The 17438-nt window shown below is 38.6% G+C and overlaps 1 protein-coding gene across 1 annotated transcript in view; it reads left to right on the top strand.

Moving 5' to 3' along the window:
- Positions 1-7635, top strand: part of fam222aa (family with sequence similarity 222 member Aa) — a 150075-nt gene extending 142440 nt beyond the window's left edge. Inside the window, exon 3 of the mRNA XM_061986401.1 lies at positions 1393-7635. Within this exon, the coding sequence (XP_061842385.1) occupies positions 1393-2837 (1445 nt within the window). The 3' untranslated portion in view covers positions 2838-7635. The remainder of the gene's footprint in view (positions 1-1392) is intronic.
- Positions 7636-17438: the final 9803 nt, after the last annotated feature.

Raw genomic sequence — 17438 nt, 5'->3', positions numbered from 1 at the left:
TCCTTGCTGTAGTATCCCAGGCTAACCTAATTCATTGCTAAAGAGAGTCCAAATTAATTTCACAATGCACCGATTTAACACCGCCTAAGGTGCCGGGCTTTTGATAGAATGAGTTTTTAAAAAGATCCATTCGACGAGGGAGGAACCACCATTCAAGGGAGAGGAACTAAGATGGAAAGAAATATCTAATATGGTACGGATTTAGTGATGGAACATAAATGTCACCTAGTGTATGTAGTTTGTAAACTTTGTATTATTTATGTTATCCTTATCCTCTTATCTTTGTTTTAGGCTTAGTTGTCATCGCCAGAAGCAACCCCAATATTTTTCTTAACTACAGTCCTTACAACTAACATTATCACTGTAAGACTGTAGGATAAAGTTAAACATGTTACACAGAGTAAGAGAAAACAGTAGCAGGCAAGCTAACCACTAAGCTAGCTTGAAACAACACAAGAAGTAAGTGTTTAGTGAAGTTTAAAAAGTGTAGATGGAAGCACGTTACAGCAAAAGTAAGCAGACATTAACAGGAAATTAACAGTAGATTGATAAGAGTTAGAGAGAGGATAATATAACAACCACTGTTGGGCTTCTTGGTTACTGCTTATCGGTCACTACCAGGCATACAAGTATATGGGAGTGTTGGTAGTGCATGGTAGTGTTGATACCAAGGGTAGTATCTAGAGTGATTAGGTCTATATTTTTATTTTTTCAAAATCCTTTTTATTGTTGCTTTTGTATTTGTTTACAAAGTCAGGGAATAATTCCCTGGACACAGGATTTAAACGAGTAGTTTTTGTTTCCATTATTGTGAAATATCGACTTTGTTTTGCTCAATTTTATTTAATACAAGTTTAAATAAATAGTACTCGTCATGAATAACTAGTTTAATTATTGTGTTGATTTTGTTACCCTGGCTATAGCCATCATAAATTAATTTAAAACGTTTTTACAGGTAATGCATGTGATTGTGATCGGCCAATTTCACTCATGGATGATCAGAATCGTCAGCATCAAACCCTAAAAGAAACTTCATAACATTTCAATTTAACTTCAAAGGATTTATAGTTATAAACTGAAAATAGCTCCTTGAGAAAGACATAATACATTTTTGACCGTGCCTCTTAAAATAATCGAAAATCATTGGGAACCGGAATCGTCCAAATTTAAACAATAACCAACCCTATAAGTTAGGTTATTTATAGACTCTACGTTGGAGTTCTGTGATTGACTTGGGACCAGTACAGTGTGTATTCTCACTCAAAGTCAGCCATCACCTGAAACAGGATACGTGGTGGAAAATGAATGAATGAAGTGGGCGTGATTGGAAAAATTAGGTATGTTCAGTCGAGGTAATATCACTCAAACTGTCCTCTCTTTTTGCCCCTACAGGTGAGCTGGCGGTGCCCACACATTCCCCCCGCTACCCCACCGCGGCGGAACTCGACACCTACGCTCAGAAGACGGCCAACAGCCCTCTGTCTATCAAGATCTTCCCCACCAACATCAGGGTTCCCCAGCACAAGCACCTTAACCGGACTGTGAACGGATATGACACCACAGGCCAGCGCTACAGCCCCTACCCACACCTCCACACTGGGGGCTACCACGGCCTGCTCGCCATTGTCAAGTCCTCTTCCTCCTCATCATTATCATCCACTTTTGTCCCATCTAAAGGTGTTCTTAAGAACTCGGAAGGCAGACGGACTAAATTGTCTCCAGCCCACATTGCGGTCGCTCCTTACCCACCCAGTAGTAGCACTTTACTCAGTGGTCCCAGTCAGATGGGGTACCACACGGGGCCCACTAAGCCTCCAGAGGGACCCGGGCTGTCAGTCCCCCCAAACGTCACTGTAGCTGGCTCGGTGATTCCTGTTGCGGGTGGGCGTGGCCTAGCCCTCCCGGCGCAGTCCAACCTCCCGTCTATCCAGAGCATCATTTACCAGATCAACCAGCATTGCCAAGCCCAGGCTTTGCAGCAGGTGTGTCAGGGGGCACCACCTTCCAATTCCAGCCCCTCCAAGCAGGGCACAACAGTCATGGGGGTCTCCTCCAGCTCCTCAGGTGGAGGTTATGTCGTGGGAATGGGCCCACAGCCCAACATGGTGTACACAGGTCCGGCGATGCCGCCTCAGAACGCGGAGGGGCTGAAGAACGGGGTGTACGCGGACAGCATGGACTACATCCTCTGGCAGAAGCAGCAGCAACATCATCAGCATCAGCAGCAACAGGCCATGTTGAGAATGTACAGCGGGGGAAGCGGAGGGGGCGGAGCTATCAGCAAGTCCCCTGAAAGCTGCATTCCGGTCGGCGGAATCATGGCGGGGCAAGTCTCCTCATCCAGACCCTACCACATGACGGCAAGTGCCAGCGGCGGAGGCGGCATGGACAAAGTCAGCTCCTCGCCTTTGAACTGCGTGGGCATGCACGGGAATTTTTCAGTGGGTCAGTACTTCGCCCCGCCGTGGAACAGTGTCCTGGTGACACCCGACAGTGACTGCTACAACCCCCAGGAGCTTCTAGCCTGCTCCACGGGCGGGTCGGTCACAGGGCACAGAGAAGTGGGCTACCCGCACCATCCCTATCACCACCACCACCACCACCACCATCACCCCGCCATCGACAGCGGCGGGCGCCTGTGCTGCAGCCTGCCCAGCAAGGGCATGTGCAACACGTCCGTGCTGAGCAGCAGCTTGCAGTCTCTGGAATACCTGATTAACGACATCCACCCACCCTGCATAAAGGAGCAGATGCTTGGCAAAGGCTACGAGACGGTGTCGGTGCCGCGCCTGCTCGACCACCAGCACGCACACATCCGCCTCCCCGTTTACAGATAGAGAATCACAGGAATCAAGCAGTGAATTTGTGAAGAAAAAAAGTGAGCGCGTGCGGATTTGCTTTAAGAGGTGCTGCTGCGTGACCTGATCTTTGGCGGCGTGAGTCCTGGAAAAAAGAGCAAGTGGGACTGCAAAGGGATTTCAAGATGATCCATTGTGTGGTTTGCCAACAGGAATTTTGGATTGTTTTTTTGGTTTCTTTTTTTGATGTTTTTACTTGCCTGAACTTTTCTCTCTTTTTGTTTTTCTGATGGAATCATAGCTTGTCATGAAGTGAATAAGCCACTTGTCCACCCCCACCCCCTGCCCACCTTACAAATACTAAGGATGAAGCTACTGTGTAGGTTGTCACTGAAATAAACGGTCTTAAAGGACTCAAGATTAGGGCTGCTCACAACATCCAAAACCCGTAAGCAGACGCTTGCAAATGGATGAAATTTATAGGCAGGACTCTAGCGTTCAATAATCAAGTCGGATTAGCAAAAAGATATTACATTATTATTGATTATTGCTGTTGTAATTGATACATAAATTGCACTGCTTGAATCTTGTTTGGAATTGGGTAGTTTGGATATATTTAAGAAACTTGAAAAAACTTGAACCTATTTTATGTTGTTTTATAGATTTGTAGGTATATTATTATATGCATTGGCTGCTATGGGGAAAAGTGTCTCTTATGCTTTTTGTTTCCACTCGGTTTTTATGATTTTTAATATTCCTCTTAAAGCTAATTTGCAGTTTCTTATGTCCTAATTTGAGGCATAGTCGCTGCTTCTGTTCTGTAAGGACTTTATTTATAAGGACTTACCTGAGGGAGCTGGTTTGTCTAACCAACACTGGAATCGACAAAAACGAAGGAGTAATGGGGCGCACTGAAAAAAATTGAAATAATACATAACTTACCAAATAAATCCATAATGAGGAGATTTTTATTTCAAGAAAATTTGTAAAATTATTTTATTTATTTTTATTATTTACTTGTCCTGTCCAGCCGTATTGGGAAATAATATTGTTGATCGAGATGCCTGTATCTGCTGTACAGATTTACTGTAGGCCTACTTTACAAAATAGAAATGTGAGGTACTGCTTTGTATTTAACATTAATAAATATTTAAATAGCCCTGCGATGAGGTGGCGACTTATCCAGGGTGTACGCCGCCTTCCGCCCGAATGCAGCTGAGATAGGCTCCAGCACCCCCCGCGACCCCGAACGGGACAAGCCGTATAAAATGGATGGATGGAATATTTAAATATATATAGTGTTTGGCACATCGGCAATGAGGCAGCAACTTGTCCATGTTGCTTTCCGCCTGAGTGCAGCTGGGATAGGCTCCAGCACCCCCGCGACCCTGAGAGGGACAAGCGGTAGAAAATGGATGGCATGGATAGTGTTTGGCACATCCAGAACAACAACAGAACTATATCAGCAGATACAATATATACAAATACGATACCAGTATTTATACAAAAAAACTGATTAGGGTATTAGAAAGTAATGAATATGGATGGATGGACTCAGTATTAATGAACATTTTTACATTACAATTGAAACAATCATATTATCCAGGCTATACAATATTACTATTATAAAAGCATACCTTCATTAATGTTGAGGCTCTTGTCAAGTTACGCTTTGGGCGCCAGGTCGTCCAGAAACCGTAGGGTTGGCAGATTTATCCCAGCTTCCTCCAACCCGGTTAATGCCGTTGTCTGGTTTAGCAGGACGCGTAACCCACCTTGCCTCAAGTGCAAGAAATGATGTGAACAAATGTTTGTCAGAGATCAGCAGTAGCCACGTTTCCATCAGTCTACACCAGGGGTGTCCAAAGTGGAGCCCAGGGGCCATTTGCGGCCCACAGCTAATATTATCACTGCCAGCGGCACATAAAAAAAAATACCAAAAAGTGGAATGACAGAAGAGAAAGTGAAGGTGCAGAAAAACAAGGAATCCAACAGGAAGTAGAACCAAAATAGGAGTACCGGGACAGAAAAAAAGAACACACAGGAATAGCGAACAAAGTCAAAACTGTCAAATGGGATCATGACATGTTGAAATGTTGACGCTAATAACACGAATCTGACATGCAGGCTGTTTTTTTAATGAAATGTTATTTTATTTTTTAATCAAAATATTATACTAGTTTTTAAAGTGAAAAATATCAAAAGGCCCCTGCATCCTTTTATCTTTTCAGTCCGGTGCCCTGAGTAAAAAACATTTTAGACCCCATGGCGGCTCTGGCTACAGCTAGAGCTTACCGCCATCATAAGTGTGTTACTGTACACTGCAAAAAGTCAGTGTTCAAAAACAAGAAAAAAAAATACAAAAATGAGGGGTATTTTATTTGAACTAAGCAAAATTATCTGCCAATAGAACAATAAAATTTGGCTTGTCAAGACTTTCCAAAACAAGTAAAATTAGCTAACCTCAATGAACCCAAAATACCTTAAAATAAGTATATTCTCACTAATAACAAGTGCCCTTTTCATGGTAGAAAAAAAAAAGAGACCTTTTTGCTCAATATGTTGAAAAATGTTCTTAAATTAAGTAAATGCTAGTGCCATTATCTTGACATAATGATATGCGCTCGGCATCATGATTTTTTTTTTTCATGCTTGAAGTGAGAAATTATTACTTTAAAAAAGCAGTTTTATACTTGTGAGTGTTGATGACACAGCTTTGCATCAGTTGATATTCTAGTTGCAAGCATGTTTTACTCAATATAGGACATAAAACCTCAGCAACAAGCTGTAATGTCCTACTGAGATAATTTAGGACCAAAACCCTTAAAACAAGTAAAACACTCTAACATAAAATCTGCTTAATCAGAATAATTATCTTATCAGACAGAAAATAAGCAAATATCACCCTTATTTGAGATATTTCATCTTACTTAGATTTCAATTTTTGCAGTGTATAACAGGTACTCAGTCTAAAGCGCTGGTCTAGAGAGACGCTATATAAATCCATATTACTATTATTTTTATTTTCATTATAGTACAGCGGGACCTCGGTCTTAGGTATTAATCTGTTCTAAAGAGTCAGTCGGAAAGCAAATTGCACGAAAATCCAAATAATTTCAATAATAAACAATGTAAATCCAATTAATTTGTTCCAGACACCCATCCAGCCATTAGGGTGGTTTGTAAGATGGAGCCTATTCCAGCTGACACCTTAGACTAGTCGCCAGTCAATCAATCGTAGGGCGTTCCAGACACTCAAAAATGTTTTATAGAAAATATATAAATGACAAATTCAATGGATAAAAATAACATTTACCATCACTTTTACATTTATTGAAGGGCTCTCTTTGACTATCACTGTTCTGGCTGTATGGTGGATTATTTTGCAGCTGTATACTTAAAAAAAGCATGACAATTGTAAATGTTTAAATAGACTGCAATCAGTTTTGTTGGGTTGGTTTTTTATCATCAATCAACATTATTACCCTAATTTCCAGACTATAGAGCATCGCTAAATATAAGCCGCGCCCACTTCATTTTTGGACTAATTTGATTTTAGGCCGCACAGGTCTATTATCTGCAGGTGTACACATTCAAACATGAAAGCAGGCGCTTGTGTTCATTCATAAATGTAACAAAAACATGGCATACCGGAAAAGTCATTGAGCGCTGCCTTGGTCGTCCTCAAGCTGGGGCCACCGGGGTCGTCTTCTTCAGTCTCAAAGTCGATTTTGTTTTTCTTTTCAGTGCTGCCCTAATACTCCATTGTAACAATATTGAAAAGGAACCTAAAAAAGGCAAGAAATGTTACAATGAGGAATGTGACTGGGAGGTTACCGACATAACGATACATGTAGGTGTGTTTAACGCAGATATGTTGCCGAGCGCATGCGCACGCAGGTGTGTATGTGTGTGTGTGTGTGCGATTTTAGCTCTTCAAAATCCTCAGACTTTTTATTTGTCCGTGTGTGTGTGATTTCAAGATTTCTACCACAGTCCTATAAACGTCATATCTGAGTAATGTACAGATCTCGCTCCCTTTTTTAATGACTCCTTTCAAAGTCTGCCTTCTCTGTCAGGTTTAGCTACTGAAAAAAAAAAAGAAAAGAAAAAAAAAGCTGAAAGACGCAAGTCCTATTTAGGGGGAGACACTATTCCTTCGTCTTGCAAATAGAAAAAGAAAACAATCATTTGCTCTCTTCTGGATGAAAAGAGACAAGGGTCACTGCTTTTCCTTGTTCGTTTTAGCCCCTGGTCGGGCTGCATTTAGCCCGGGCCGGTCTTAACTAGATGATTCAGAGCGGTGAAATATTTATTATGACTGTGAGATTCCCTTGAATGTACTGCACTTAAATTACTGCGATGTTTTATTGCCTTGTGGGATTCAAGAGAAAGAGGACAAATTGGATCAGTGCAGCAGACCTCTGGTCTTGAAACAAGCATTTCTTTTGTCAGTGGAATTTCAATGCTAAATTGAATTTATTAAATAAAGAGACAAATGGAGCTTTGTTGTGGGGGAAATACTGGCATCAGTCTAGATTTATGAAGTGCAATTATTATGACTGTATGAACATTTTTTTCTCGAAGCTTACACCAAAAAAAAAATGTAAACTACAGTTGTCAATACATTCCCAATGTACCACACTCTAATCCCTATCCTTTTTATTTTTGTTTTGTTTTGAGGTGTAAAATAAATCTCTTTAAGAATATATCCACAGGCCAAATCCTTGGCTTTGATGTCTGTCATTATTTTTTTATAGACCGAGGTCGATTAATCGACGAGTGAAAATTAATTAATAATAGTATATATGTTTGTGTGTGTTTGTTTTCTTCACTCTGTGCATCGCTCTCAATTGCAGAATTAAATGAACAAAGTGAATCTTCGTGCCAGTCATCCACAATCTTTGTCTCAGTGGGCGACGTGGGGACCGCTACCTCACACACACAGGATGCACGGACAGAGAGACTCGCAAGTCGCGACTGGCTAGTGAGAAGCACTGCAAAGTAACAACTATTAAGATGATCGCAAAGTCAAGTGTTTAAATGAGGGACAAGAGGAGCCTATCACGGACAAAACAAGCAAGTACAGTATGCCCAATTTGTTGAAAAGTGCTGGCTACAAAAAAAAAGACAACAAAACAAAACACCCTACCCAGTTCTGGCAACTGAGGGGAAAAAAAACTTCCAAAAGAGGCTTGGGCCTTTAACAAATTTTGCTTGACAATATATTGTCCTACAAATTATTGCCGATAAACAATCTTATATATCAGTGTTTTTCAACCTTTTCTGAGCCAAGGCACAATTTTTTCATTGAAAAAATCCCGAGGCACACCACCAGCAGAAAACATTGAAAAAATGAAACTCAGCAGCCGACAGTATTGACAGTAAAAAGTCGTTCTCGCAATTGTTGGATATGAATTCAAACCATAACCAAGCATGCATCACTATAGCTCTTGTCTCAAAGTAGGTGTACTGTCACATCACACTGTGACTTATTTTGAGTTTTTTGGTGTTTTCTTGTGTGTAGTACGTGTTTTAGTTCTTGTCTTGCGCTCCTATTTTGGTGTTGATTGTCATGTCATGTACTTTGTGGACGCCGTCTTTGCTCCGCACGCTGTAAGTCTTTGCTGTCGTCCAGCATTCTGTTTTTGTTTACTTTGCAGCCAGTTCAGTTTAGTTTTCGTTTTGCATAGCCTTCCCTAAGCTTTAATGCCTTTTCTTAGCGGCACTCGCCTTTTGTTTAATTTTGGTTTAAGCGTTCGATACCTTTTTAACTGCAAACCATCGTCATCGTTCCTGACATCTACAAAGCAATTAGCTACCTGCTGCCACCTACTGATATGGAAGAGTATTACATAGTTACTCTGTCGAGCTCTAGGCAGCACAGACACTCAACAACGGCACATTTGCAGATTATAATTACTGGTTTGCAAAAAAAAAAATTCTCCCACGGCACACCAAACAATATCTCACGGTACACTAGTGTGCCGCGGTACAGTGGTTAAAAAACACTGTTATATATAATAATAATAATAATACAAGTATACCCTGTCTTGTATATTTTAACTTTAATTTGAATGTAAGCTTTTAAATATCCAAGTTAAATAACCAAAGAATAAAAATAAAATATTCTCTGGTCGCAAAATGTTTCACTTGATTAAAAAATCCCAACCAAAAGCAATAAAATAGGTTCTAACTCTGAATAACACTTTGATGAACACTGCTCCTTTACTGGAGAAGCAATCTTGCGCTCGCTACCTCAAATGCTAACATGTTCTTTACAAGTTCTAACACTAGACATTAACGTCTTTCTCTATTTAAAAAAACGACATAACCCAAAATAAACTTGTGTAAACACATTACTGTCTGAGCAATTAAGATATCCAATTGTCCACATTGAACCTGCAGGCGGTGCTGTCTTCGACAGAGAGATCGATTTATACTTGAAGCAATATATATATATTTTTTAAACCTTTATTTATAAATTTCAACATTTACAAACAGTCGAGAAACCATCAAAATAAGTACGAAAACAGTACAAAACAGCGCCAGGGGGTTGTAAATTCAAAGTAACTAAAATAGAATGCAAAATATATATAATAAACAAAGTGTAAAGCCATAGGCTCACTCAATTTCAGTAAATAACTTAAATTTGGAACACAGCATCATCGTTTTCACAGCTTTTTGGTTGTTAGAGGTTGAGAGTGTTTTAATGTAGAGTTCTAAATCTTTTTTAAAGGCACAAAAAATGGGTATACCCATTGGCTAAGTTTTATATTTATAAATGTAAGTTTCTCAATATATTGAGAAACTTACATTTATAAATATAAAACTTAGCCAATAGTATAATGAGGTTGCAAAGGTAAAATTCCTTTTTCATACTGTGTAAATCCAAATATCACATCTTTAAAACAAAGCACAAATTTGTCATGAATATTGTCCAGGATGAAAGGACAGATGCCCTGCCATAGTGATCGAGGGCGTTCACTAGTCTAAAACAAGTGGTAAACAGTCTTTGGATGCATGTTACATAAAGTGCAGGTAACATCAATGTCCTTCTTGTATCTAACCATCATAGTCTTTACAGGGTAATAACCATGAATGATTTTAAAATATATCTCTTTGACTTTGTTGGTAAGTAAATAGCTGTTAGGAAGGGACCACGTTTTGACCCAGCAGATGTCATTCACAACATTATTCCAGAGCGCAATTACATAGGAGACAGACACACAATCATTTTGGAATAATCTGCGGATTTTTTAGTTATTTTTCTGATCAAAGCAAAGTTTCCCCACAGGAGTGTCAAGTGGATCATTCACAATTTTTACAGCAGAAAGAGGAGATGAAATAAGCCCTGTACAACATAACAACAACTGTTGGAATGACATCAAATACAATGGCAAATTGTTTGGGAGTCACAGGGACCTTAAAATGGTTGAGAAATTCTTGGTAATTAAAAAGTTGACCTTCCTTATTGAAAAGCTGACTCACTAAAATAATATAATTCTTGAACCAATTGTTGAATTTCCTTTTGTAACATGTCTTTATTGTTCCAAGTGAAATATTTCGTAGGTGAGAAATTGTGCTTGTATATAAGAGACCATGCCAGAAGGGCTTGTTTGTGGAAGTTTGAAAGAGCAACAGGAATCCTATCAATGTTGTAGTTACACAATAGCAAAAATGTTAGGCCTCCAAGGTTAGAAAATGCATGATGAGAAATGAAGTTCCAAATTGAGGTAGGGTCTTTCAAATAGTGTCTTATCCAATTAATCTTGAAGGTGTTGTTACTTGAAGCAATATGACAACAGGAAGTGAATTTCTGTGACGTCACATAAACTGGACATGATGCATCCAACACAGGTTTTTTTCTTTATTAGTAAAAAACCCCTAAAACTTTTACAAATTAAAACTCTCTCAACTAAAGAGGAGAAATATAACCTTAGAGGAAAAAATAATTTAAAACATTTATATGCACGTACAACACTTAGAACTTTTAGCATATCAGTATGTGGAATTAAATTATGGAATGGATTAAGTAAAGAAGTTAAAAATTGTACTGATATGATCCAGTTTAAGAGGTTGTTCAAAATAATAGTGCTTACAGAGTACAAAGAAGAAGAATTATGAGAAATACTTTCAACCTTATTGAAAATAAGATATTCTTCATCTCAGTATGTTAATAATGACTGAATTAATTAATTAATTACATATTACAAAACTGTTGTATACTAATTCATAGATGTTATTTTATTATATAAAAAGGTCAGTAAATGATTCTATATATTTGTACACGCTTTGAAGTGGGAAAGGGGTAGGATTAAATAAGCTTTGCTTCTTCCTACTCCTTTTCGGGCATGATGTAAAATGAAATTATATGAAATTGTGTGATGTATTATGATGTAAGTGTGTTCATGTTCGAAATAAACTAAAGAAATACAAAAACTGAAGATAAACATATTTAAACACTCTAAAAAAATAATATGACTATTACTTTCTTTGGAATTTTGCCTATCATTCACAATCATTATTAGACATGCAATGGATATTTTTTTTTTTTTGCATTCTAAATATTAAATAAATACGATCAAAAGTCCGTTTACAATGGAGTCTATGTGAACCGTGCAATTCCGCCTATAAAGCCCTTAGAAAAACATCCAAACACCTCTATTGAGGTTTTATATACAGTACAGGCCAAAAGTTTGGACACACCTTCTCATTTATTGCGTTTTCTTTATTTTCATGACTTTTACTTTGTAGATTGTCACTGAAGGCATCAAAACTATGAATGAACACATGTGGAGTTATGTACTTAACAAAAAAGGTGAAACAACTGAAAACATGTTTTATATTCTAGTTTCTTCAAAATAGCCACCCTTTGCTCTGATTACTGCTTTGCACACTCTTGGCATTCTCTCGCTGAGTTTCAAGAGGTAGTCACCTGAAATGGTTTTCACTTCACAGGTGTGCTTAAAGCTCATCAAGAGAATGCCAAGAGTGTGTAAAGCAGTAATCAGAGCAAAGGGTGGCTATTTTGAAGAAACAATAATATAAAATGTTTTCAGTTATTTCACCTTTTTTTGTTAAGTACATACAGTAACTCTACATGTGTTCATTCATAGTTTTGATGCCTTCAGTGACAATCTACAATGTAAATAGTCATGAAAATAAAGAAAACGCATTGAATGAGAAGAAGGTGTGTCCAAACTTTTGGCCTGTGCTGTACATGATGTAAGTATATATGTAATGTAGTACGGGCACATTTATAATAACATTTAATATTGACCTATTTTGATCATTTTAAGCATATTCGATGCATTAATTTAAAAAACGCATCACAACGTTTACTTTTTTTCTTCTTCATCACTGATTATTACTCACTGCAGAGTAGGGATGTCTGATAATGGCTTTTTGCCGATATCCGATATTGTCCAACTCTTTAATTACCGATACCGATATCAATCGATATATACAGTCGTGGAATTAACACATTATTATGCCTAATTTGGACAACCAGGTATGGTGAAGATAAGGTACTTTTTTTTAAAATTAATAAAATAAAATAAGATAAATAAATTAAAAACATTTTCTTGAATAAAAAAGAAAGTACAACAATATAAAAACATTTACATAGAAACTAGTAATTAATGAAAATTTGTCAAATTAACTGTTAAAGGTTAGTACTATTAGTGGACCAGCAGCACGCACAATCATGTGTGCTTACGGACTGTATCCCTTGCAGACTGTATTGATATATATTGATATATAATGTAGGAACCAGAATATTAATAACAGAAAGAAACAACCCTTTTGTGTGAATGAGTGTGAATGGGGGAGGGAGGTTTTTTGGGTTGGTGCACTAATTGTAAGTGTATCTTGTGTTTTTTATGTTGATTTAATAAAAAAAATAAAAAATAAAACCGATACCGATACCGATAATAAGAAAACCGATACCGATAATTTCCGATATTACATTTTAACGCATTTATCGGCCAATATTATCGGACATCTCTACTGCAGAGTTTCTAAGAGCCAAAACACGTAATAAAGCATCATTGTGCGATGTCTGCTGTCATTAAGATGCCGACTGCTAGGAGTTTCATATATTCCCATTTAGTTGAGAATGTCTCATAATCCTCACCAAGGGGTGGGAGGCTGGGAGGACCATGCGTCTTTTTGTGTCGTCCTCGCCAGTTTCGGGTCCCAAATGGCTGTCAAAGTGTACCAACTTGTCGGAATACCTACTCAGACTTCCTCTGTCCAGGTGAGATGCATGATTTATGATCTACAATAAACTTACAGGGAGCAAGGAAGCGAGAAAGCAACAGACCACTCACATATGTAAACATCGGGACTAGGGTTGTACAGTATACCAGTATTAGTATAGTACCGGGATAGTAATAAATCATATTCGGTACTATACCGCTTCTGAAAAGTACCGGTCTGACACAATATGTTACTGCATACGTATGTCAGCAGCTAAATTAGGAGCCTTTGTTTGTTTAGTCACTACTAAAAGACAAGTTGTCTTGTATGTTCACTATTTTATTCAAGGACAAACTTGCAATAAGAAACATATGTTGAATGTACCCTAAGATAAAAAAATAAAAAATAAAGCCAATAATGCAATTTTTTGTGGTCTCCTTTATTTAGAAAAGTACCGAAAAGTATCTAAATAATTTTGGTACCGGTACCAAAATATTGGTATCGGGACAACACTAATAGGGACACACGGTCGTGATCACGGCGTCGCTATAAATAGTTTGTCTGTGTTAGCGCTTATAATAACAATATTGCTAACACTTCTTGGCGCTTTTTGGATGTTTTTTTATCGGATTTATTGGCTGAAATAAAAGAGCTCCCATTGGCTCCGCTGAAAGCTGACTTTTATTTACAAGTTGGAATGCGTTAAAAAAAAAAAATCCATCCGTCATGTCTTTCATAATGATAGTGAACAATAGACAAAATTCCCCAAAAAAGTGCAGTAACCCTTTAAATGGCCAGAACAATATTATTATATAACATTTATTTTGCCAAGAAAGTATATTGTGTGGCTACTAATTAATGTATTTAGTTTTTAAATAACACTTGGTTATAAGTATTAGTACTTTTTGAGCACATTGAACAGTACTGTGATAATAATAACCATGATCATTGTGGTGATATGACATTCCCATGTCGCTACATCCCTACTATGTAGACAGGAACCTTTACTATAAAGTCATATTTAGTTCCAAAGGGATTGTCACCCGCTTGCAGAAAATTGCTGAAGAAGCAAATAAGTTGTTCTGATTTTCCCCTGAAGACAACCGAAGTAAATCTTGTCTATGAGCGTTAAAATGGGAGTTATTAGTGTTTATGGACCCTCCACTGTCATTGAGGTCCTGACAGCCTGAAGAACACCAAGCCCCCTCTGGCTTAAAATGTGCACTGTAAGCCTCCTTAACATTCCAGTGAAAAAAAAACTCATGTTGTTTCAACAGCTTAAAGCCAAGCCGTGGTCTGATTCCACCATATTTTCTGTCTTGTAGAAATATTTTGACAGATTTACAGATACATCCCATCCCTAAATCCCCTCCGTTTGGCTTCTGCATCCGAGCATTAAAAACCTGTCACATGACGTTGAAGTCAGGAGCCGACACTTGAGGCGGCGGAGATTGTGGTGTCTGTCTGGCCTTTCCCACCAGTGGAGGTCCAGGGCAACCGTCCTCTCGGCTAATGGGAGTATTGGGTGACAATGCCAGTGGAGAGTATTCAGTCACACACAGACTTGAAATCAAAGCCTTTTCAAGAGAATGGCTTTCCTGTAAGGAGTGCCGTAATTAGAGAGGGAAGATTTGTTCATTCACAAGAGTTTGTATTAAGGAAAGTGCAGTGGAATCTCCAAAGTTGAACACAATCCCTTCCTAAATACTTAAGGCTTTTGTAAAGTTTGAAGATTTTTTTTCCATTTAAACATGAAAGTTATGATGAAAGATAGTATACATTTTTAAAACACATGAAAGTTAAATAACAAGGTCGCTTGAACCAAATTAAAAATGTCTAAGACTCTTTACGGCCTAAAATCTGTATCGCGATACACAGTCGTGGTCAAAAGTTTACATACACTTGTGAAGGACATAATGTCATGGCTGTCTTGAGTTTCCAATAATTTCTATAATTCTTATTTTTTGGTGATTGAGTGATTGTAGCACATACTTGTTGGTCACAAAACACATTCATGAAGTTTGGTTCTTTTATGAATGTATTATGGGTCTACTGAAAATGTGATCAAATCTGCTGGGTGAAAAGTATACATACAGCAATGTTAATATTTGGTTACATGTCTCTTGGCAAGTTTCACTGCAATAAGGTGCTTTTGGTAGACATCCAAAAGCTTCTATTTTTATTTTTTACCACTCCTCTTGACAAAATTGGTGCAGTTCAGCTTAAATTTGTTGGTTTTCTGGCATGGACTTGTTTCTTCAGCATTGTCCACATGTTTAAGTCAGGGCTTTGGGAAGGCCATTCTAAAACTTTAATTCTCGCCTGATTTAGCCATTGCTTTACCACTTGTGACGTGTGTTTGGGGTCATTGTCCTGTTGGAACACCCAACTACGCCCAAGACCCAACCTCTGGGCTGATGATTTTAGGTTGTCCTGAAGAATTTGGAGGTAATCCTCCTTTTTCATTGTCCCATTTACTCTCTGCAAAGCACCAGTTTCATTGGCAGCAAAACAGGCCCAGAGCATAATACTACCACCACCATGCTCGATGGTAGGAATGGTATTCCTGGGATTAAAGGCCTCACCTTTTCTCCTCCAAACATACTGCTGGGTATTGTGGCCAAACAGCTCAATGTTTGTTTCATCTAACCACAGAACTTTCCTCCAGACGGTCTTATGTTTGTCCATGTGATTTTTTTGTGATTGAGTGATTGGGGCATATACTTATTGGTCACAAAAAACATTCATGTATGTATGTAAATGTATTATTTGGAAAAAAAACATTTTTTAGAATTAATTCAAAACAAGTTACAAAGGCTCTTATTTAGCTGCTGACTTGGGATATAATGATAAACGGTAATCCATCCATCCATCCATTTTCTACCGCTTGTCCCTTTTGGGGTCGCGGGAGGTGCTGGAGCCTATCTCAGTTGCCTTCGGGCGGAATGCGGGGTACACCCCGGACAAGTCGCCACCTCATCACAGATAAACGGTAATAATAACCCAAAAACCTCCCGACATCAGCATTACCCCTTTAAATAAAACATTTTGAAAAAAACGTGATTGATAGACGTAACTTTTGATAATCACACGGTCGGCCAGCCAGCTCACTAGCTTAAATGCTAACATGAAAGCAAGAGACATGTCTTCCCCCATTAAGACACGACATGCCCCAATCTAAACGTATGTAAACACATTTCTGTCTGAGCAACTGAGCTAAATTGTGCACATTGAACCTACAACCTGTGCTCTCTTTGAACAGAGCGATCCTTCTATACTCAGAGGAAAAGAGAAGTGGTTTTACGGTGCGTTCAGGAACCGCTGAAAAGAATACGACAACGCCGGCAAGAAATAAACAATAGTATAATTTATTTGTTATGCACTTGTTACTCAAATAAATCTTAAAGTGCTACAGTACAAACCAATAGTTAAAACAATAAAAGCTTAGCCAACACATACAACACCAACACTAAAACACTATCAGTGAAGCATAAAAAATAAAAAAGCATACTAAATTAACCTGCTCAGTGGCCTTGTGGTTAGAGTGTCCGCCAGGCCCGGCCCTAACCAATCTGGCGCCCTAGGCAAGATTTTAGGTGGCGGCGCCCCCCCCTCCCCCCTCACAAGAAACCGAATAACTTTATCTTTGACCTTTTTTTTTTTACTTACAACTATACCTAATATATAAAGGGGTGGACAAGTGACTATTACCTGCAGGGCAAACATTAGCTAACCAGAAGGCAATAACAATGTAAACAAAAACACCTGCTTAAAAGATAATACCTGAGGAATGTAAGGTGGGAGTACAGTAATTACCTAACATTACATTATTATTTTCCATAACAATTTAGCCCCCTCCACAATATTAACCCGACGTTAAAACAGAACTAGCTATTTATTGATTAGCAATTGCCGAATCATGTAACATTAGCTTAATGCTAACAAGCCAGGTTACTATCACATTCTGTAACAGACAAATAATTTCATGTAGGCTAACGTTACCTACCTGCTACCTCTGTCTTTTCTCGTTTCTACTCCTCTTCTTTTCTCTTTTTTCTTCCTTGGGCACCTGACAGTTTTGGCCGTTTTGACATCTTGTGTTGATTTTTTGATGTGGATGCATATGACGTCCAAAAAGAGTCATGATACGGGAAGGGAGGGGGGGGAGGGGGGGGGGGGGGGGGGGGCGTAATGTTGTAACAAATAATATTTCTATTAAATAGGCTTTACTTTGCATTTTAATTAACGTGGTATTATTTTTTTGTATTTAGAAATAATAGTACCAACTTTCTTTCTTTTTTTTTTTTTCTCCAACATTTGTGGCACTGGCGTGGCGCCCCCTGATGGACGGCGCCCTTAGCATTTGCCTATACGGCCTATGCCACGGGCCGGCCCTGGTGTCCGCCCTGAGACTGCAAGGTCATGAGTTCAAACCCC

Source organism: Nerophis lumbriciformis, linkage group LG12, assembly GCF_033978685.3.
Source record: "Nerophis lumbriciformis linkage group LG12, RoL_Nlum_v2.1, whole genome shotgun sequence".
Lineage (NCBI taxonomy): Eukaryota > Metazoa > Chordata > Actinopteri > Syngnathiformes > Syngnathidae > Nerophis > Nerophis lumbriciformis.
The sequence above is the reverse complement of the archived record's forward strand: the minus strand, read 5'-3'. Positions and strand labels throughout refer to the sequence as shown.